The sequence below is a fragment of the Notechis scutatus genome, chromosome 1 (genome assembly GCF_049901735.1).
Source record: "Notechis scutatus isolate UNSWTSFEM ecotype Mainland chromosome 1, rNotScu1.2, whole genome shotgun sequence".
Lineage (NCBI taxonomy): Eukaryota > Metazoa > Chordata > Lepidosauria > Squamata > Elapidae > Notechis > Notechis scutatus.
The window spans coordinates 86,380,746-86,404,351 of NC_142009.1; the positions used below are offsets into that span (position 1 = coordinate 86,380,746).

At 39.8% G+C, this 23,606-nt stretch overlaps 2 protein-coding genes across 2 annotated transcripts in view; one reads left to right on the forward strand and one right to left on the reverse strand.

Moving 5' to 3' along the window:
- The first annotated feature begins 318 nt into the window (after positions 1-318).
- Positions 319-19,097, forward strand: KATNA1 (katanin catalytic subunit A1). Its single transcript, XM_026666239.2, has 11 exons — positions 319-517; positions 4,333-4,507; positions 5,117-5,274; positions 5,598-5,781; positions 10,139-10,260; positions 12,587-12,692; positions 13,419-13,577; positions 14,928-15,054; positions 16,065-16,199; positions 16,538-16,664; positions 18,758-19,097. The coding sequence occupies exons 2-11, from the start codon at positions 4,337-4,339 to the stop codon at positions 18,954-18,956; spliced, it is 1,488 nt and encodes a 495-aa protein (XP_026522024.1). The 5' UTR covers positions 319-517; positions 4,333-4,336; the 3' UTR covers positions 18,957-19,097.
- A 986-nt stretch (positions 19,098-20,083) lies between these two features.
- Positions 20,084-23,606, reverse strand: part of GINM1 (glycosylated integral membrane protein 1) — a 29,449-nt gene continuing 25,926 nt past the window's right edge. Inside the window, exon 8 of the mRNA XM_026666243.2 lies at positions 20,084-23,204. Coding sequence (XP_026522028.1) covers positions 23,102-23,204 — 103 coding nt within the window. The 3' untranslated portion in view covers positions 20,084-23,101. The remainder of the gene's footprint in view (positions 23,205-23,606) is intronic.

The following is a 23,606-nucleotide window of genomic DNA, read 5'->3' on the forward strand; positions in this document are numbered from 1 at the left end:
CTCGCGAAGAGAACCGCTTTGCATCCCAGCCGCCGTCAATCCGCTCGCGCCGGGCAAATCGGCGCCAATACCCGTCACCGAGGCAACGCGGGAGCTCCGCCTCCTCCTCCTCCTCCTCCGCACTCCCGTTAGCCTTCGGGGCCAGTTCTCGCGAGGCTTGCCAACTGGAGGGGCCGCCATATTGTGTGACACTATTTTGATTTGGACTTGGCTTGGCAGCGAGCGGAGGAGGAGGAGGGACCGGAGCCGTTCCAGGCGAGTTCGGAGAAGGCGGTGCCTGGAAGATCCTCCCATCCTCACCAGCCATCCCGCCTTTCCCCGCCCTGCCCGCCACAGCAGCAGCAGCAGCAGCAGCAGCCCAAGCACGGACACCCCCCCTTGCTCCCTTCCCCGGTGGCGGCGGGAGGCGGCGACGGCTCCGGAGTGGCTCGGAAGGGTCGCCTGTCCGGTTGGAGGCGGCGGTGGCGGCGAGTGCCGCTGCTGCGGGGGACGGAGGAGGAGCCCGCGCGGAGGAAGGGTGAGCGAAGTCGGCTGCGGCGGGCCTGGCGGGACTCTGGCGGCCGCGTCCCCGAAGGGGCTGTCCGCCAGGCGGCCAGGAGGGAGCGCGGGGACCCGCTGCCTGTCTGGGCCCGGCTGGCCGCGGTGCCCGGGAGCAGGAGGGGCGGAGGGGGGGGCGTGTGCAGGCCCCGCTGGGGAGAGGAGGAGCCGGGCTGAGCTTCCGCGGTCTGCCGGGGAGCTCCGCCGTTCGGTCCGAAGGCTAGGAAGCGCCTGCCCATCCGCCGACCGGATTCGGAGCCCCTTCGGAGGCGTCCCGGGAGGCGACGGGCCTTTTTTGGCCTCCTTGACTTGGAAAGCTTTTCTTGCGCTGGTTCAGTTTTCTCTTGGGCGTCGGATCTGCTTGCGCTTCTCCTTCTCCCCGAAGAAGAGGTCCTGCTCTTGACCCCCAACTGTCCCCAATTTAATGGATGTAGGGAATGTGGCACTGATTGTATGTATACGTGTAGGTGTTCTTACGTTGTGTTTTGTTCTATTTAAGAAATATTTAGGCTATCCCGAGTGCTTATGATAAATACCTAAAATGTGCCATTTTTAAGATTTAAACATAGCCTGAGCAAAAGCTCCTTTGTAAAGGGAGATAAAGGAATATTTTACTTGTTAGATCAAGGATCTTCAAACTTGGCCAGTTTAAGACTTGTGGACTTGAACTCCCAGAATTCCTCCTCCAGTCATGTTAGCTGAGGAATCCTGGGAGTTCAAGTCCACAAAGTCTTTAAAGCTGTCAAGTTTGAAGACCTCTGCGTTGGATTGATATCCTGCATTTTTTAAGGAGCTTGTGTTGATGCACATAGCACTCAGTCATCACATTCTTTTTCACCATCTCAACCCCTCTGGGATAGATTGGGATTGGAAAAGAGAATGACTGGATCAAGTCACCTGCTGAGCTTCCTTGGCTGAATGAGGGAACTGAAGCAGGGTCTTCCCAGTGTTAGTCTCAGCAGCTTAATCACTATAAGATACTATCTGTTCAGATCTGTGGTCTAAAAACTCTACAGAACAAAATAAAGCTTTCAGGTGCTGGGATGAGTGGAAAGGCAGGTTATTGAAGCAGGAAATTCCAAAATTTTAGCTGAGAAGGCCATGTTTAATCAGCAATCTATCAGGCAGGATATGTTAGATCCTAGAGATTAGTTGGGACATCTGGGAGAGATTGAGCACAGGTGTATCCTTGTCTTAATATATACCCTGTCCCCTAATTTCAAAATTTGGTTCAAGCAATATTCACCTACTAAAGTTTTAGAAATTGCTTATTTTATTTGAGTACTAATGCTCCTGGATGTGAGTAAGGTGTACGTGATGATGACTAAATCTCCAAAAATCTAAGCTGAATGAAAACATCCCTGTGCATAATCGTTACATCAGCGTCAGAAGCAAAGTACTCTTAGATTAGATCTTGAGGCTAATTTTCAATAAGAGCACAGCTTTGTCAAGGCTATACATACATTTTGTGTCTGCATTTCTGCTGAGCAATATAGTTCATTCCCAAATTTAAGAGGCTTTTCTTCTCAATTACCAGTTGAGAACATCTCTGGGGTTTCTGATCTTCAGTGATAGTGATAATAAGAATTAATGTGGGCAAAGATTATGGGATGTCTTCCAAAGGTTTTGTGCTCAAGTCAGGTTCAGCCAGCATGATCTCAGATCCAAAAATGTGGATGGAAAAAGTTTTCTTTCTACTTTTGTAGAAAGAAATTTCAGGAGCTGTTTTTGTTGCTGTTTCTTGCAGTATAACTTTCTTGAAAGAATCACAAATACTATTGCTAATATCTCACTTGATCACAATGTAGCTGTCTGAAAAATGATGATCCTGATTTTAAAAATCAATATGAACATATTAAGGTTTATTTTCAGCAAAATGTAATAAGTGTTCTTTTGAGATACATACCAGTGGGTTTTTTTTTCCACTATAATGCTTTAAACTTTCTTTTGATTGGACTCAAGTAAAGTGTAAAAAAATGTTGCTCATCTCTTCATCATTATTAAATTTCCAATTAGAAAAGTTTATGATTTATTTTAACAGTTAATTATATTTTATCAGATTTTCCTTTGTAGGTGTGTTCTGGTTAGTACAGTTACTTATAGATGAAATTCTTACTCGTCCTCGGTTTACCAGCCTTTATTCATTGTTCAAAATTACAGTGGCATTTATGAACAGATTATGGCCAGTCCTCAAAGTTGCGATCATCCTAGTGCCCCTGTGGTTGCCTGATTGCAGTTGGGGCATTTAGCAGCCAGCTCACAATTTTGATAGTTACAGCATCCCATGGTCCCATGATCACCATTGCCAGTTTCTAATAAGCAATGTCAGTGGGGAAGCTAGCAGGAGGTCACAAATGGTGAGCACATGTCTTCATGCCTAACCACCACATGGGATTCACCTACCTGCAACTGAAATAATTAGAACTGCCATTGTAAGTCAGCACAGTCACGTTACATCACACTTTACAACCATGACACTTATTCACTCAGTTCCTCATCCCAATAGTTGTTAACTAAACACTGAATAGGCCACGGGTGTCAAACTCGCCACGTCAGGTTTTCACATGATGTATCACGACTTTCCCTTTTGCTAAACTGGGGGTGGGCATGGCCAGCATGTGATGCATCCAGCCTGCAGATCACGAGTTTGACAGCCCTGGTGTCCATACCCTGGTACAGACTTTCATTTCATTCTTACATTTTTGGGGTGATTAGTTGATTTAATTTTATCTAGCTAAAAGTGATTTTTATTTGTATAAACACATGATTTTTTTATTATGTTGTTAAAATAAAGGTTTGTGCCCAGTATGTTGTGCTTGTTGAGAGCCTTGTAAATTAAAATTCCCAACAATTAATATTGACATTAATATTGACATAGCACTCGTGGTGAAGTGTGAAATTTGATTTTCGTTAAATAATATGCAAAAGCTCTGGACTCATTTACATAGGAGAATGTTTAACATAAATCAGCAAGGGGTGAGATATTCTGTGTATCTCAAAATAATATAAAGTAACAGACAAGGGTTCTCCAGCCTTTTGGTGGGCATATTTGACATTTGAAATATATACTGCACATTCAAAATATCTGCTAGGAGTTTAACCATTTATGAATTGTCTATTGAGTCACATCAGAAAGCACCATTTTACTAAAATATTGCCTGTCACCCTCTCTCACTTCTTGTCCTACAGGATATCTGTATTATCTGTTTTCTTTTTCTGGGTAAATGAACATACTTTGGAGTCAGGCCATCATTTTTATTACCACCCCCAAAAAGTCTGGGGTTAGAGACATTTTTAGAACATGTGTTGAGTTTGATCCCAAGTGGCATCAAGGCTGGTAACCACTTGTATAAAACTGCTATGCTATTTATTAGACTTGAAAGTCAGAAAATATCCTGGAAGAAAGTAATGACAATCATATATTGCTGCCCAGAAGGCTACGTAGATATAGGCCATGTAATCTCCACTGCCCAGAAGGCTACATAGATATAGGCCATGTAATCTCCACTAGTTGTGTTCAATATAAATGAATTTTCCTTTTACTTAACCATTCCAAATGACTTTGCTATCTTAGAATGCCTTGTCTTTGGAGATAGGACTTTGTGGCAGAATGTAACTATTCTAAAGTATTAAAATTATTGTTTCTCAATAGAATATGTATCAAAGTGGATTAACAATAAGCAAATTTCTCCCTTCTATTTTTTAAAGTGATAGATAACTCTTCTTTTGAATTTTATACCCTGACGACTTTTTATCTCGAAGTTACAGAAGGTCTTCATGTTTGTTTTTTTCTAGCTTTATGTTGACTATGAGTCTTGTGATGATAAGTGAGAATGTGAAGCTAGCACGTGAATATGCATTGCTTGGGAATTATGATTCTGCAATGGTTTACTATCAGGGAGTGCTTGACCAAATGAGCAAATACCACTCTTCTGTCAAAGATACATATCTTCAACAGAAATGGCAACAGGTGAGCTTTCATTTTCTGCTTTTGTTCCTTTACCTTCATGTATTAAATAGGATGATCAATCAAAAACATTTCAATTGGTCCCCACTTTAAACAATGAGCTAAATTGAATAAACATGCCTATTGCTGAACACTAGTGAATTACAAGGGTGAATACAAAAATAATAATTAACAGAAGTTTCTATTTGTGGTTGGAAAGAACTCTTTGAAAAAGATAAAATAAAACTGGCTTCAAAAACACCTCCAACCTTCTGCATCCTGTTTGATTAAAAGTGTTACTTGGTTAATCTAAAGCTACCTGCTATCTTGAGCTGGTGTAATTAATTTGGAAATATGCCATGTACATGTGTGAGCATTTCTTAGATTGTCCCACTTCAAATTGTGTTATTTTTAAAAGCATTCATACATTATACTTTTTTTCTAAAAGGTTTCCCGCAAGAATAGTCAGCAGAATTGCTTCTCTGTAATAGGCCTCATCAGTTTTCTATAATGTCTTACAGAGTTAACAATTTGTTCATGTATCTGAGCCACCAACATTTCATTAGGTACTTAAAGTTGACAAGTTTCTACAAGCTAACTTTATGCTTCTTTGTATTTTATGTTTTTAATCAGGTTAGGCAGGAGATAAGTATAGAAGCTAAGCATGTGAAGGATATCATGAAGACACTGGAAAGTTTTAAATTAGACAGCACTCCTTTAAAAGCGGCACATCAGGAATTACCAGCTCATGATGGAGAAGTTTGGTCGTTGCCTGTACCTGCTGATCGTAGGTAAGAGACACCATGAGGGGAAAGCAGATTACGGGGTTCAAATATAAAATGTTTTAAAAAGTATGTTACATGTTGTTTTTGAGCCTCTAACCTGTAACTCCAGAAGCATTCAGTGCTATCTCCTACCAGTAACAGGACTCCAATGAATGATTGAATCTGTTTTCTAGAAACAATTAGTATGTGCAAAAACAATGTTATGGAATTATAACACATTTGTACAAAACATAGATTCTGAGAGATTGGGGGGAGGTGTAATCTTGAATATATTTAAATATTCTAGGATAAGAATATCTTACAGTTTTCCCCATTTTGTATTCATTCAGATCTTCACCAGGGCCTAGGAAACGTCAGTCAGCTCAGTGCAGTGATTGCAGAAATCAAAATAACCGGGTTGGAGCAGCTGCTAGAGTCCTTCATCGACCTTCTTCCCGAAGTACTAATGATAAAGGCAAAGTTGTTCGTGGTCGGGAAAAGAAAGATCCATTAAATAAAGGAAAAGAGGAAAAAGTAAGTTTCTTGAATGTGAAACCAACACCTCCAAATCTTATAAAGTATCCCTCTTATCATTTGAGCCTCTTTTTGGTCTTTCACCTACCAGCATTTCTAGTGGAAAGAACCTGTGTAGAAGTTTGATGAAGATGTTTTAGAAGAGAAACCACAAATAATAGTGTAATGTACTGCTTATTCAGATTAGGGTATATCTTACTTATTTTTACTTAAGAGATTTATATAGTTACCCATCATATATACAATAACCCTTGACATTTCACAACAATAAAACATTTATTTATCATCTAGCTATCTCATTTCTACACCATACATCTCACCTAGATAATTAAGTTAACACTAAAACATAGAGGAAAAAATAAGTCTCATACTACAGTATGAGTTGCACTTCTTCCAGTCCATGTGAAATGGAGGAAGTCCATGAGATGGAAGAAGTTATGATATTACTACGCAAACACTGCATTTGCTAGCTTGTTGCCATCCCAATCAATGCATGAGGGATGAGCTAGGTCTTTATGGCTTTCCAGAAAGTTAAGATGGTAGCAGCTCTTCAGATGTCAGTGAGGAAACTGTTTTAAATTGTTGAGGAAGATACAGAGAAGGCGGGTCTGGAGCATGCTCACCCTATCAAACCCAGTGGGATAGGCAGATACCCTCAGTAAGAGACAGTCATGCAAATAATCTTACCTTGTATCATTCAGGTTTTTAAAAACGACAACCAACATTTTGAATTCCACATGGAAAGAAAGTGGAAGCAGTGTAGCTCACAAAGCAATGTAACATGGACAAATTGTGGAGTGTACAGGACTGTGCATACTGCTGCATTCTGGATCAGTTGTAGAGCACAATGAGTAATCTAGTGGAGAAGCAATCTAGTGCATACTGCTGCATTCTGGATCAATTGTAGAGCACATTGAGCAATCTAGTGAAACATGAGAGACTGTGGGCAAGTCCTTGCAGTCCAGTGCAGAAGATGATTCCACTTCACAAAGAGCCTTTTAGCAGTGATTGACACCTGCTTCTTGGGCAGGACCCATTATCCAGGAACACCCCCAAACTGCAAATCAATTTTCTCTAGGAGAATACTATCCTGTCAAGAGTCAAAAATGACAATTTGCAGTAGGGGCAAAAACCCAAAGCCACTCCATCTTCCTGAGGTTGAGTCCAAGCCAGTTTCTTCCCATCCAGACCTTTATGGCCTCAAGTGACTGGGCAAGCACTTGAAACAGGACCAACTGTCTGATGTGGAGTAGAGAGATATAAAGGAATACCATTGCATGCTGATGATACTGTTCCTCATGCCATCTGTTTACCTAGTAGCTTCAGGTAGATATTTAAAAAGTTAGAGATATGAGCCATCAGAACTATACAGGAATTTGAGCCTAGGCTTCTCGCCAACTACCAACCTTAACTGGAACTAGCCATGGATAAAAGAGAACTACCAGAAAAGAGAGATAGCGTATATACTCGAGTATAAGTTGACCCGAATATAAGTCGAGGCACCTAATTTTACCACAAAAAACTGGGAAAACTTATTGACTCGAGTATAAGCCGAGGGTGGGAAATGCAGCAGCTACTGGTAAATTTCAAAAATAAAAATAATTAATTTGGGAAACGATCTCACTATCATGAAAGGTTTAATTGATTCACTAACCCAAAAGAAGAAGATGATGATGACAGGGAGGCAGGAGTCACTCTCTTCCCCTCCCCTCGGAGGCCCCCTGCGTCAGGAGTCGCTACCGCCGGGCGCGGCCCCAGTCCCGCATCGCCTCGGAAGGGAAAGGCAAAAAGGAAGAGCTCAGGCTCAGCGGCTCCTGGTTTTGCCCCACCCTTCCCAAGGCAACGCGGGACCGGAGCCGCACCGGCGGCAGCAACTCCTGACAGCCCCAGCCGGACACCTGAGCAGAGCCCGGGCGGAACTGCCTGTTGCCGCGCGGGAGCCCGGCTGCCCAAGTAAAGAACAGGGCGGGCCGACCATCGGAGAAGCGGAGCAAAGCCGGAGACCAGCAGCCGCCCTCGGAGCAAAGCTCTCCCCAACCAGCCGCCGGTCTCCTCCTCCTCGGCCACACAGAAGTAACAGGCAGAGAAGGAGGAGAGCAGCTGGCCAGCCGGGAGGCCTCCCGTGCTGCGAAAGAGGCAGCCAATGATCTCCGGCGCCGCCCTGCTCCACGCGCTGGCTGCTCGGACTTGCCGGGCCTGGCACATAGAACAGGGCGGCGCCGGATGTTGGAGAAGCCGAGCAGAGCCGGGGATCATTAGCCGCCTCTTTCGCAGCACAAGAAGCCTCCTCCAACTGGCCAGCTGCTCTCCTACTTCTCTGCCTGCTTGTTCTGTATGGCCGAGGAGGAGACGACCAGCCAGCTGGTTGGGGGAAGCTTCTTCGCCGAAAGGCAGCTACTAATCTCCGGCTTTGCTCCGCTTCTCCAATGGTCCGGCACCACCCTGTTCTTGTGCTGCGAAGAGGCGGCTAATGATCTCCGGCGCCGCCCTGTTCTATGTGCTGGCTGCTCGGACTTGCTGGGCCCGGCACATAGAACAGGGCGGCGCTGACCATCGGAGAAGCGGAGCAAAGCCGGAGACCAGCAGCCGCCTCTTCGGGCAAAGAAAGCCTCCCCAACCAGCCGGCGGTCTCCTCCTCCTCGGCCACACAGAACAAACAGGCAGAGAAGGAGGAGAGCAGCTGGCCAGCCGGGGAGGCCTCCCCGTGCTGCGAAAGAGGCAGCCAACGATCTCCGGCGCCACCCTGCTCCACGCGCTGGCTGCTCGGACTTGCCGGGCCTGGCACATAGAACAGGGCGGCGCCGGATGTTGGAGAAGCCGAGCGGAGCCGGGATCATTAGCCGCCTCTTTCACAGCACAGAAGCCTCCCCAACTGGCCAGCTGCTCTCCTCCTTCTCTGCCTGCTTGTTCTGTATGGCCGAGGGGGAGACGACCAGCCAGCTGGTTGGGGAAGCTTCTTCGCCGAAAGGCAGCTACTAATCTCCGGCTTTGCTCCGCTTCTCCAATGGTCCGGCACCACCCTGTTCTTCTTGTGCTGTGAAAGAGGCGGTAATGATCTCCGGCGCCGCCTGTTCTGTGTGCTGGCTGCTCGGACTTGCCGGGCCCGGCACATAGAACAGGGCGGCGCCGGATGTTGAGAAGCCGAGCGGAGCCAAGCCACCTCGGCTCGCGTTGTTTTCTGAGCCCGCGAGCCTAGAGCCAGGGTGCTTTCATTGCACGGCGGAGCTTCTTGTCTCGGGAAAACCGGGCGTCGTTGCTGCCCCTGAGGGGAGGGCGATTCTGGGCTGCGCGATTGGGGGACTTCGTGGCTTTGGGTGGGAGCGAGGACGGACAGAGTCCGTGAAGTGGGGCTTGCCTGCCCTTGCTGGCTGCCTCTGCTTCCTTAGGGGCGGGAAGGGGGCTCATCTGGACCAAGGGTGAGTCTCCCCTCAGTTTCCCCTGAAGGATCTTCCGTCGCTTTTGCCTTCTCCCTACATCTTTTCTCTGTTAAAATTCCCCCCACACACACACACTTATTTTCGGGCGGATAGATTTCGTGTCTGAGCATTCTCACATGACGGTGGGTCTTTTCCCCCCCCTAAAAACAGTTAAAAAAAGAAAAAATACATCCTCATGCAAGAACTTTTCTGCTTCCGATTACCCCCATGCTTAAAAGTTGCAAAGGAAACACGGAAGCAGGGAAGCGCCTGCCCAGCTCCGGAGCTCCACACCATTTTTTTTTCAGAGGGGAATCTGACTCGAGTATAAGCCGAGGGGGTTTTTTCAGCACAAAAAATGGGCTGAAAAACTCGGCTTATACTCGAGTATATACGGTACTCCCAATCCTCAGAAATATACCATGCCCAGAAAGTGATCTTCCAACACCAGATCATATTACCACTGACCCAAGACAAAAAGAAAAATGATGATCTGTATGACCTGTGATTGGATCGCAACAATGATATATTTATAGTAGAACAATTCTGGCTTTTGTGCAGTGTTAGAGCAGTTTGGAGAAATGCAAGCTGCTTATCCTTATTTTTAGATGCCTGTAAAAAGGTATTTTGCCTGTTTCTGATTCCTGAAGACTTGCTGGGAAACTTGTACTGCTTTCCCATGGTGGGAGAAAAGCTGACAATGTTGACTTTCGAAAGGTTGTGTATTTTACTAATATTTGCTTATCAAAAACATTTTAGCAATTAAAATTAAAAGCAATTATACAAAAGGTTGTAAACACCAGAGGTTTTAAATATATGTTTTATATAATTATGTCTTTGAAATTTTATCCTTTTATTGTTGTGTAACTTATGTTAAACAAGTTACTGGAATAATTATGAGGAATATTAATATGTTTGATAAGCATTTTTATGTAATGCAGAATAAGTCCTCAACTGATATTTCAGAACCTGAGCCAAAGAAATTTGATGGCACTGGATATGATAAAGACTTAGTAGAAGCTCTAGAAAGAGATATCATTTCCCAAAATCCCAATGTTCGATGGTAAGTATAAACCATCTCTATTCTTTTAAGTTGTGAGGTCTGTGTTTAAGCTTCATAATTTTTAGATAAATTCATGCATTCATTCAGTTTCTATAGCCACATGACAATCAATGATTCTTACAATTGAAATATCAATTATAACTTGAAATACATAATGCTGCCTCTAGAGAAAATTAAATCTGGCTATAATTGATTGAGGCAGTAATTTATGAAAATGATGAAGTACACTTTGCTTACTGAGACATCTTAACTCACTGGGATTTTACAAATCTCTCTAGTATTAAACTGAGTTAAGCAAAAACCTTTTAATTGGCAGACAATAGAGACAGCAGTTTGAGCAGTTTATCCTGAAACCAAAAATAGCAACATAATGATAGAGCTACAGCTACAGCTACAGCTTACAAGGAACATAACAGCATTATTATTCATAATAATCTACTGTTGAGGGGAAAAAAACATTTATCAGTCCGCTTGCCTACACTTAGTTATTTTTTTGTTAAGAGATAAAGTTCATTATCAGAATTGGATGTGTTTTAATGCAGTGGTCCCCAACCTTTTTTGTACCAGGGACTGGTTTCAAGCAGAAAATTTTTGCAAGGACCGGGGGAGAGAAGGAGGGGGCTTTTCCTGTCGCCGCAGCTATTCTGAAGCGCCCGTTTCACCCCCACCCCGCCCGCCCGCCCGTGCGCGCGCTTCAATCCACAGTGTCCCGTTCTGCCTGCCTGCCTGCCTGCCTTAGTTTCTGGTTGTTTGGGAGCAGCTTCGGCTGAGAATAATAACTATTCGCCTCTTTTACTCAGCCGAAGCTGTTCCGATTCAACCATTAACGAAGGCAGGCAGGCAGGCAGAACAGAGCACTGGGTTGAACCCCGCGCGCGGGGCGGGCGGGTGGACGGGGTGGGGAGAAATGGGCGCTTTGGCGACAGGAAAAGCCCCCGCTTCTTTGAAGCAGTTTCTTCCTGGGCTGGTGGAGGAGCGAGAGAGCGACTGAGAGAGCTGACCCAGAGAGAAGGACAGGCTTCGGTTGCTTCCTCCCTCCCCTTCTTTCATTTGTGTCCTTGATCCCCGATCCCAGCAGCATTCACCGAAGGTGAAGAAAGCCGCCATTTTTAAAAAAAAAAAAATCTTTGCGGCCCGGTAGAGAGTGCTCCACGGCCCGGTACCGGTCCGCGGCCCGGTGGTTGGGGACCCCTGTTTTAATGGAAAGACACCATCATCTTTTTATCTGGCAAATGGAAAAGTAAAGATGGCTGCAGTCTTGTATGTGCTTAGGACAATCTGTAACTATAAGCAAAGATTTATAAGACCTTTTTATTTCAAAAACCTTCGCCAAGAATACTAACGTTTTCTTGGAAATTGGTCATTATAGTTATTATATAACAAGTGACATTCACTTTACATTCATTTTCTAGAAACAGAAAATGAATTATGTCAGTTTTTTTCAAAGGATTACATAAATCACTTTCAATATGGCATAGGATAGGTTGCAAAAATTACAATAACATTAGCATGCCTTAATGTCCTCCCTACCCAAGTTCTACCGGTAGAGGGCAGCTACAAAAAAAGAGAAATAATCCCTTATGAACTAAGATTGTGCTGTTATGAAGAAGGATCTATTGTTTCCATAGTCAATGTCATTTTATATTGCATTTTTACAAGAACGTAAGAGTCGGTTTACTATTACTTATTTGGCAAAGTACTGCAAGCACAACAAGCAATTTATTCTGTGCACATGTATTGCTGTCATACCAAAATGATTCAGTTTCTATGAGCCAAATTTTACTGTACTATTTGTAAAGACAAAGTCTACTGTTTGTAGATACACTTCGATTGCATTGATGAGCTAGTTGTAAACTGTACTATTTTATTCACTTCCATCTCATGACTATAATAAAATACTGAAGTGATCAATTTTCAGTGAACAAATGGCAGCTTACTTTGTGGGTGTATTAATAGGCCCGCCTTCTGTCATCGTTCAGATGATATCTGCAGAAAATGATCCTTTATGTATATACATACACACACACACACATTCAATTCATGAATGTCTACAGGAAAAAAATGTCAGCAGTGAACAATGTTGGGATGGAAATGAGCATTCAAGTTATGAACATTCTGGTTTTTGTAACACCTGAAAAGGATGGAATTCTAAAATTTAAAAATGTAAATGAACTGAATGTTAAATCTTTCGTGTGGAGTGAATTTGAATAGAAAATATTAATATTCTACGCTGAAATATCATGCATTCAGCCAAGATTACAATGAAATTTAATAGGGATACAGTGCTTGTGGCAAGTCATAATCTGCTCATTTCTTTTTTCATCAGGGATGATATAGCTGATTTAGTGGATGCTAAAAAATTACTCAAGGAGGCAGTAGTTTTACCCATGTGGATGCCAGAATTTTTTAAAGGAATCAGAAGGCCCTGGAAGGTAAAGTCAACCCAATTATTGCTGGAACATCAAAATAGTTTTCATTGGGTTGTATTCAATGTTAGGCCAGGGTGAAAAAAAATCAAGGATATGCAGTCCCATTAATGATTTCTCAAGCACTAGGTGGAAACAATGCAAATAACATAAGCCAGAGTGGATTCCAACTATGGAATCTTGACACCTGTACAAATAAATAATGCAAGGGTTTTACAGCAGAATAATAATACAAACCATATAAAGCATTTTGCTTATATAGTATTAAAATAAATTCATATAATCTAAGGCGCAAAGCCATTACACTATCGCTAAAGTTTTTCACTTGTCATTTGCTATGTAAGTAAAACAGTGTCTGGTGATACAATGCCCTTTAACAATTAAAATTCCTTTCATTTTGGAAACATGATTATGTTCTGACAACCTGTTGGTTCTGGAATTGTAACATTGGTCCACAATAGAATAAAATCTATTTAAGTTAGTGTAACATGGATAATTAAACAAGAGTTGCTATTTGCTAAAAGTTACTAAATGCACACTAGTTTCTTTTGCTTTTATTTAAAATGCTTATTATGAAATTATAATATATATAATTATGAAATTATATATATATTTGAAATGCTTATTAATGAAATTATATCGTATTTCTTATATTGTGATGGAAAATGAATAGTAGATATTTTTAAACAAATATTCTTATCAGTGCTGTTTTCTTGATATCTTTATAAACAGGGTGTATTGATGGTTGGTCCTCCTGGCACTGGAAAAACACTGCTTGCAAAAGCTGTAGCTACTGAATGCAAAACTACCTTTTTCAACATATCATCAGCAACACTCACTTCAAAATACAGAGGAGAATCTGAAAAGCTTGTTCGCCTATTATTTGAAATGGTGATTTACTGATTTGTCTTAAGATTTGATACAGGAATATTATTATTCGTGTTAATGTATTTTTATTCTGGCTCTTTAATATATAACTCAGGGCACTGAGCCTGCCTAATATGCCTTCCTCCTCCTAAATGTCTACTCTATGGAGATTCTCAGTCATCCAGGTCATGGTTGTCCCAAAGGTGCTTTTTCAAGAGGCAACAGGACTTTCTGTTTTATCTTTGAAGATGTTTTGCTTCTCATCCAAGCAGCTTCTTCAGCTCTGACTGAAGCTACTTAGGGGAGAAGCTAAAAATCTTCAAACCAGGAAGTTCAGTTGCCTCTTGAAAAAGCACCTTTGGGACTTCCTCCTCATGCTTTACCCACAACAACAATCCTGTGTGGTGGGTTGGGCTGACAAAAAGTGATTGGCTCAAAGTCACTGAGCCTTTGGAGAGGATGCTAGCACAAAATAGAATAGGCAGTTTATGGACTAGGGAACATTTGGAATTTTAAATTCATGTTGTGCTCACAAACTGACTGTTATGGGGAAATTATTCAAAAATAGCCATCAGATTGAGTGTGATCAGTTATAAAATACAGATTTACCAGAAGTTAAATAGTTTTGTACTATGCTATTCCAGCTCAGTGGGTAGCTGATTTAATAAAATGCTGTATTTGCATTCCTGTGTGTTTTCAAGGTCTTCTTCCCAAACAAATCCGAAACATTATAGCTGCTGCTTGCCAATAAGACTCCGTCTTGCCTCTGGGGGATGATTGAAAGAGCTGCCTTCCAGAGGGTTTCAGCTCTCTCTGGCAGGCAGCTCTTGACTCCATCCACCTAATAACCCAGCTGATTATTAACCACCACAACTAGAAGTTCCAGACACTGAGCAAAGTCACATGAGATCTCACTTAATGACCACTTAATTCCAAGACCAAGATTCCGATCCCAATTGTAATTTGACACTACCTGCGGTAGAAGTTAACATTTTGGCAATTTATGCTGTACTAATTTATTCCATTGGGATAGTGTATGACAGTGTATTTATATCCATCATACACAGCTATTATTATAATAGTGTAGTCTGTTACTTAGAAGATGCCAAGCCAAATTACACATAACTCTAATTGTAGTTTTTACAAGGTGCATTTGCCCTGTCTTACTGCTTGTTTGAAGTCAAAATGTGTCAGTGGGATAGTGTAATCTAGGTTGGGACTGTAGTGGATAAAAAAGATCAGCCTTTCCTACTGAAAATCATTCCAGAATTGATTTACTTGGTAACATTACTGTAGATAATACTGTTTTAGAACAGGAGTAGTTTGTTGGAATAATTTTTAGTTAAATGTTCCTTTACCATTTTATATTTCCAGGCTCGGTTCTATGCACCAACAACAATATTTATTGATGAAATTGACTCCATCTGTAGCCGTCGAGGAACTTCTGAGGAACACGAAGCCAGCCGAAGGGTGAAGGCAGAATTACTTGTTCAGATGGATGGTAAACAAGCTTAGTTGAAAGTGTATTAAGAAAAAAGTAGGACCCTTCAATATTATAGTAGCAGTTGAGCATTAGAAATTATGACCTGCTCACTAAGACACTAAAATCCATTCAAATGTATGCTTTGGTGTTTTTCCAAACTCAGTGATGATTTCAACTTTCAGTCAGTCTGAGATGCTGCTACTCAAGGCCACAACTCCAATTCTAGTTTGGTTGCATTTATGGATAAATGGCCTATTTTTGTACTTTAATTTTCATTATTTAGAATTTAAAAAAAATTCTTGCATCAGAACATAGATTAGTAAAACAGAGTAGACAAATACAAATACAGTACAAGAATTCATGAGCAAAAATGAAAGGAGAAAGGCTTAACAAGGAAATTGGTTCTTGGAAATGGCACATATATTTTACAAATCCCAAATTCTAATTTAATTTGTTAAATTAGAACTCTTCAGATTGTGTAAACAAATTTGGTTGCCTTTTAAAAAAATGTTTGAAATAATACCTGCAACTTGGTTGACACTCGTATTAGAATCTACACATGGATTTTTCAAATTCTCTCTTGTAAAATCACACTTGCAGAAAGTTGGAAACAAGAGTCAACTGGATTGACATGGGCAGCGGTAGAAATTGTATGAGCAAATAAAATGTGTAAGAGGCATATATTGAGATATCTGTCCAGCAAAAAACAAAACCAATCCACAAACCAGAATGTCTCAGATATTTTGACATTAGTCTGCCTAGATGATTTAATTTGCAATAGCTTTGTATTTTTATTTGCACTTGAATAGTGGGATGGTATCTGTAATTACCTAGATATCAAATGTTGCAAATTATCAGCAATTGAATACTCGTTAGTATAAAGCATTTGAATTAAAATTCAAGCCTGTTTCCATGAAAGTGGGTAATTAAAATTCAGCTTCAATGTAATGATAACTTTCTGACTTGCAAACTTGAACATATATTATTTTGTTCTGCTTTCTAATTTTTTTCCTATCTTCTAATAATAGGAGTGGGAGGTGCTTCTGAAAATGATGATCCTTCCAAAATGGTGATGGTACTTGCTGCTACTAATTTTCCATGGGATATTGATGAAGCATTACGACGTCGCCTTGAAAAAAGAATTTATATTCCTTTGCCATCAGGTATAAACTTCCATTTAAAAAAAAATCCAATATAGTTGGCACATCCTGAATTTTTAATATCAAATGCATATTTGATCATTGCCATTTCTAGGAGGCAGGAACAGTGATTTTGATGATGAATATTTCCAGGAGGTGTTTAGAAAAAATGTCCTTACCCTTACATTCAACTGCATAGTCTTAAGTAGCAGGTTAAGATCCTAGGATAACAAACTAAGTGGTTCTGTTTAAAGATGTTGGTACTTTAATTAAAATTAGGAATTATATAATTGAAACAATTTTAACCATGTTATTCAAGGGTTAAAGGATGCTTCATTTTGGTTACTTTTTTTTTTGTTAAGCCAAAGGCAGAGAGGAGCTACTCAGAATAAATCTACAGGAGTTGGAACTTGCTGCTGATGTTGACCTTGTCACTATTGCACAGAATATGGAAGGTTATTCTGGAGCTGACATTACCAATGTGTGCAGGTATGTGAAAACTGCACAGCTTTTATTTTATTTTTATTATTTTTATTTTATTGTTTTATTAATATTTTATTTTGAAGGAACTAGCTCTAATCTTATACCATGGAAAAGGACTCCCATTACAGTACAAATACTGGTTCTGTAAAAGATTTAAAGAAAGCAGTCAAAAAAAAGAGAGAAGGATAAGATTTTTTTTTTTAAAAAAAACTTGTTTGATTTTGATTGATAAAGCCATACTGAAACAGTTTATGTGTAGGTTATACTAAGCCAGTGTTTCTCAATTCTGACAACTTTAAAATGTATCGACTTTAAATCCCAGAATTTCCCAGCCAGTGTGATCAAATAACATTATGACTTAATGTGATGATATTGGACAGGCCAAATTAGAGATCGTTTTTCTACTTCAAGCTATTATAGTTTCATTAGTATGGACAGATTGGCTTAATCCCGAGTAGTAAAATGATATGCCAGGACCAATAAAGGTATTTTGCTGCCTGGCAAGGAAATCATCTAAGAAAAGCATCCTATTCTTATGTCAATGTAAGTTTTGAAGCTGATCCTAAAGATTGCTATACTGGCTGGCTTTGGTTCAGTGCTTGTGTTCCCACTCCTCCTCCTTTCTCCTTGGGTTATTGCTGCTCATTTTGTGTCTCTTTTTACTTTTTTTGCCCATTTTTTCAAGATACTTATATACTCTTTAATCTTTTTTGATAGCCCATCATTCTACACACTACAAATTATATTCTGGTTAACTTTAAAAAAACGCAACCACATTGCCTATTTTATTATTTATAATTCTCTATCCCTTCTATTTCCTCCTTTTCCCTTGCAGAATCATTATTTCATCTCCTTATCCATTTCAGTCATTTTCTCACTTTGCTTCCTGCTTCTCTCAATTTTTGCTAACTTGTTCGATTTACTGCCTTATTTTTATTTTGGGATGAGAAATCTTTGACTCCCCTAGATGCTGTTTACAACAGCTAGTAATACAATCAATGGTTAATGATGATGAGGGTTGGAGAAAAACATCTAGTTCATCATAGATTCTACATATCCAAACTTCTACAATTCAGCTCTTTTCACTTTGTGACTCTTATCAAGGTGAACAGAGAAATAGGGGCCAAGAAATCCAACTCTGTATATTGAAAATATACCATTACTTTCATTGTATCTTCAAATTGCTGTATCTTCATCTTCCTTAAACTTTCTATTTGTTGCTTGGGGCAGTAACTCAAGCAGAGGGATCACAGGTATGCTTGTTGGTGCCTTCTTAGAGAACCAGTTAATTTTTTCTACACTCATACAGCAGCCATGTAGTCCCCGGGAAAATAAGTGTTTTAGTTCAAGAATTTTGAGGGTACATCCATACTTCCTACAGTGCACTTTCTTTGCTTTGGATTCAAATACGGGTATGGCCAGATGCATAGCAACCATTCAGATTTAGAACAGAAACCCTCCCCCCACCCACGTATTTAGAACCCAAAGCACCCATAACTGCATTTTGGTGCTTAGCAACCGACCCACATTTACGGCTATTTGCAGCATCCTGTGGTCATTTGATGTTTTTGCCAAAAATCAGCATTTGAAAAGATGAAGCTATGCTTTATGTTTGCCATTAAAGAACTTGATTTGTGTAAAGAGCTGGATCTTCTCATTATTACATACCATGTTATCCAAATATTTCCAATGGTATTACTAAAAGTCAAAGTAACCACTCACAATTTAGTTGATTTGTCTTTTAAACTCTCATGGTACCTGCCATGAAGGGAATGAAGTTCCCTGAAACTTGAGAGGTTTCTACCTTTATGGCATTTCAGAAGGCTTAAGGATCTGTTTTGTTTCTGTTTTAATTTCCCAGGCTTTGGGATAAGTGATTGGAAGCCTTTGTCATGTATGTGATATTGTGTTTCCTGGCCCTGCCATCTGTTTATTGCTAAGTTGTTATCTGAACTGTGAGTTCGTTGTCTTGTTTTTATGCTGTAAGCCACTCTGAACTGGGTAGATTTTAAGTAGAAATAAATAAGCAATCAAGTTTTTTTAGTGTTATTTGGCATTTCTGCATTCTCATTAAAGGCACACTTTTTTTTAATCAACAGAGATGCTTCACTGATGGCTATGAGAAGGCGTATTGAAGGCTTGACGCCAGAAGAAATCAGAAATCTTTCCAGAGATGAAATGCACATGCCAACAACAATGGAAGATTTTGAAATGGCCTTAAAAAAAGTTTCAAAATCAGTCTCTGCTGCGGACATTGAGAAATATGAGAAATGGATTTTTGAATTTGGATCATGTTAAGCCTTTCTACCTTGAGAAATCTGCCTTAAGTATTGTAAAGAGTTCCAAAAGTAATGAAAAAGTAGTACTCCTGGGTGCTCAGTGCTATTTTTTAACTTTTTGTAACAACCATATATAGTAAAGTTGGTTTTTTAAAGTGCAGCTCATTTTTTCTCTCTTAGTCCAGCTGTCCAGATGAGAATAGGTTCTTGCACCCATACTTGTTGTTTCTTAGCACATTAGATTATTACTTGCAACATTTCCACATATAATACATATTTCCATTTTGTTGGTTATAGTTTTAAAAGTAGTCACTGTTAAAATATACAATTCCATTTTTCAGGCAATTAGTACACATAGCTATCTCCGCAAAAAAATTTTTTTACAGTCCTTTTATCATGGAAAAAGTTGCCCCTCTTTTTCTATAAAGGTAAATGCTTCACTTTGTCATATTTAGAGATCACAAAGCAAGTATTTTAAAGCTAATTCCCAATTAGAACTTAACACTGATTCAATACATATCTCACATTTAATGGGGTGGAACTGAACAGAAAGGAGAGGGCACTAGATTTAACTCTTAGTGAAACCTAAGTGTTCAATCATTTAAGAAAAGCATTCTTAGATCCAATGTAAATAAAATACTGGCAAAAAATAAATTCCATTAAGTTTCCAAGAGATTTGTTAAGGGAAAATTGTACCAGGAGAAGCAGGAATTTTAAATCTCTTTGAGATTACTGTTTTTCATTAATCTTCCAGTAATGAGAACTTGGACAGAAAGAATACCACAGCTTGGTAGAGGCATTAGCTAGATGAAAAGAGTGCCAGCATGGCTAAAAGGCAGAGGCAAGAAAATGATAAAAGTCATTTTTCAGTAAAATGGCACTATGTCACTTGAAGCTTATATATTCTACTCCGTTTCAAATATGTACAGCTGCAAAAACAGAAACATGATCTAAATGACTAACACTGGGAAGTCCTCACATACCTTGGAGGTTTGTTTTCTTTATAATGAAAAGAAGTAAGCTTTACCTCATAAAACTTAAAACTGGGAATCATTCAGAGAAACAGGAGTAGAGGTTGGAAGTATAAACTAGGAAAAAATTACTGCCAGAATGTATATGACTTGAAAAAGAGAACAAACAAATATATGCAAGTCAGTCCATCAATGGGACTTTGACAAAGAGTGATAGGTTTATTTGAACAGGAATTGCACAAGAGTACAGTGACAGCTGCTGTTTTCAAACTTAAACTGCTTAAAGGGCAACTAGATGTCCCATACAGAAAATAAGACATTTGAAGTAAGTACTGTAGATCAGCAGTCCCCAACCTTTTTGGCACTAGGGACCAGTTTCAGAGAAAACAGTTTTTCCATGGGCTGGAGTGGCAGTGGTGGTTTTGGTTGTACTCGTTTGCCCACCACTCACCTCCAGCTATGCAGTGCAGTTCCTAACAGACCACAGACTGGTAACAGTCCATGGCCCAGAGGTTGTGAACCCCAGCTGTAGATCTACCATCTGCCCAACTAATTTTTTTTTTTTTTAAATGCTTTGGAAGTTTTCAATTTCTCAGAATGTTCACTTGAAAGTTTTATACTACTCATCTTGCTTGCTTCAAGTCCTGAACTCCCATCTGGTAATTTATAGCTTAATCAGTACTTAGCTTAAGTAATCAGTATCTATTGAGATCACAGCACATTCCTCCATATTTGTTTGCTCTGGCCCAGCTGTTTCACTTTTATTGAGTCTGAGTTTTGTTAGAACTTCCACGTTCCAGCCAAGTTTCTTTAAGAGCTGATCATGTATTTGATCATTTCCAGAGTAATCAATAAACAGCATCATTTCCAGAGTAGTCAATAAGAAAGTGGGTATTAACTTACACAGATGTGCCCAAATGATTACATGCAATGCTCCAGAACCTCATCTGCTATTATAGGCTGATTGCAGCATTTGTTTCATGTAACCTTTTTGTCAATAGACTGAAGTCCCTAATATACAATAATAGAAATGGTAGGCACCGCATTTGGAAAATTTCAAAAAAAATTGAAATTAGTTTGAAGCAGGATTCTGCACCATTTACAGCAACATTGTCACTATTACATGAATTGCATTTTGGCTTTTTCACCAGGACAACATATCTGCACACTGAAGGCTGAGACAGTCTGGCTGATTTGATGACTGATGCCAACTGTGGGAAACAATTTTTTTTGACAACTTAGATATTTAAATTATGATGTTGCTCAAGCTGAGCTCTGTCAAAGTTGATGGTTGCCCAAGAATCATTAGTTGTGAATATTTTGGTCTTGTCAGAACATATATAGGTAAGCCACAGAGGTTCATATAGTGGTTAAAGGCACTGGGCTTGAAACCATTGATTCTAGTTCTGCCTTAGATGCAAAGCCAGCTGTTGACTGAGCCAATCTCTCTCAGCCCTAGGAAAAGGGCTCTTTTTAAAAAAATATGGCACCATTATTTCCTATTTCAGTATTAGATACAATCTAATGTATCACCACCGCCTGGCTGTAGTGGTTCAAACAGTGACATCAACTGTTTGAGTAGCTTTCACATTTTTTTAACTGAAGGGATGACAGCCTTTATTGGACATTCTGTGCTCACCTTTTTCAATATTGCCATTGGGACTATCAACAATTGGTTGAACTGAGATGTCTTCTATAACAATTTTAAAGCAGTTGGATATAATTGCTTCCACAATTCAGTCATTCAATTCCAAAGCGCACAATAGTGCCATTTGCCTTTTTGGGGTGTCTTCCACTGAAATGTACCACTAAGGCAGCATAGTATGATGCAGCAACTGCATTATTCTTGGTGATGTGCAGCTTCTTTGAGTTCTCCTACAATGTTATTTCAATATTATTGATTGCTGATGAAATAAATGCCTGTGTTGGTAACAATCAGCAAAACTGAAAAAAATGTCCCAGGTAAATTTCATTTTGGAGTGATGAACTTCAATGAACCCTCTCATTTAGCAAATGTGCTAACAACTTGAAACACCTTATTTCAGCATTCACCAAACATCAATTATCATAGTGTTCATACACACAGGAAAGGAAACATGAGCTCTACAGTATTTCCTGATCAGCAGCATTTTCAAACACCAATTATGGATTTTGATAAACGAGAAACAGTGACTTAAACTCAGTTCAAACAAACTGTTTGTAATATAGTCATACCCAAACATGGACAGTTGAAGCCACAAGATCCTACCTAATATTTATCTACAACTAGAACACAAGAATACTTGGCCAATGCAATGGACTAGATCCATATTTGCTCCCTGTTCAAACTTGAAAAAAGATGGTCTCCAGTTTATCTCAAGATGTAAATTTGCAATAAGATCTGATGATCTGACAAATTGGTATATAAAAATGCTCTGGATTTATACAGTACTTTTAGACATTTTGTACTCCTGGATAAAAGACATTTGTAGTGTGTATTGTAACTGTTTAAGAAGTACATTTTCACAAATGTTCATAAATTCAGTAGGAAAGACCCTGAAAGTGCTTACAATATGAAGATTATTTTTTGAAAAATCCAAACAAAAATCACACCGTTTACTGTCAGAGCAGTATGAAAATTGTTTTGATTTTGACTTCCCCCATAAGGCACGCTTAAAGGCCTAAAATAGCTTTTAGTATTATCACAGGTCTATGCTCCTGTTGCTGCTACTTAATCAGTTCCACTAGTCTGAGTCAAATTTCCTGGATTAGCCTTGTGTGTCCTGCAGCCAATATTGGGAAGATACAAGGAAGATATCATTTCAGGGATCAGGAAATTACTTCACAGAACTCAGATCTTATTGAAGTCCTTAGGTAAGGAAACTGCTTTTTTTCCCAGTCAAGAATAATTATAATGGTTGAAACGAAAAAAAATCCAAAAATTATTCTGGACGTCAGCCTTAACTGCCCTTTAAATATGAATCATTCATAAATTTAATAAAAATAGCAGGCTGAGAATTGCTGTGACATCAGCAGTTCCCAAACTAGAGTCCTCTAGATTATGTCAGAACTGCAATTATTTATGAATACTGGGAGTTGTAGTCCCAAAGTCTAGAGGACAGTACATTCGGAAGGCTGAATTAAGTAATATATTAAGATCCAAGTGCCAGGTTCATTAGGTCAACAAACTCAAATAATTACAGTACTCGTGTTTTTAAATACATTTCTCCTCTATGTTGTTTATCTTCTCTGGAGTAGCTGGAAGTAAACTTATTGCAGCCACAGGTATGACATTGGCATCAAGTTGAAGGATTCCCCTAGGGAGGAAAAAATGAGTTAAATACCAACTTCGGAAATGCGATCATATATAAACATTTTAACTTCACAGTTAAAACAACTAAGGAAAAGTGTTTCAGCCTCTCAAACCAGATCATTGGTTTCTGAAAATGGCTTATATATACTGCAAATATTAAAATGTAATCAAATCTTGTTTCAAAGAATTCTCAGGATGAATGCTATCTAGAAAAAAACATTTTCATTCACCTGTCTCTTCCAGTATCAGTACTCTCAGAGAACTAGCATTTTCATCTAAATGATTTATGAGAACTGGTGCTAGGATTTTCCTTTTCTTCATTTATTTCCTCATCTTTTTTTCTAGTGTGCAATGAGAAATTAGTACTTCAAACCATCTGGTACGTGCCACAAAGTATTTTTTAAAG

What these genes read in the sequence shown, in the direction of transcription:
- KATNA1 (XM_026666239.2), top strand. Translation starts at nt 4,337, where the DNA reads ATGTTGACTATGAGTCTTGTGATGATAAGTGAGAATGTGAAGCTAGCA. An exon ending in ATAAAGGAAAAGAGGAAAAA is followed by an intron (nt 5,782 to 10,138) that starts GTAAGTTTCTTG and finishes TATGTAATGCAG; the next exon opens with AATAAGTCCTCAACTGATAT. An exon ending in TTCGCCTATTATTTGAAATG is followed by an intron (nt 13,578 to 14,927) that starts GTGATTTACTGA and finishes TTATATTTCCAG; the next exon opens with GCTCGGTTCTATGCACCAAC.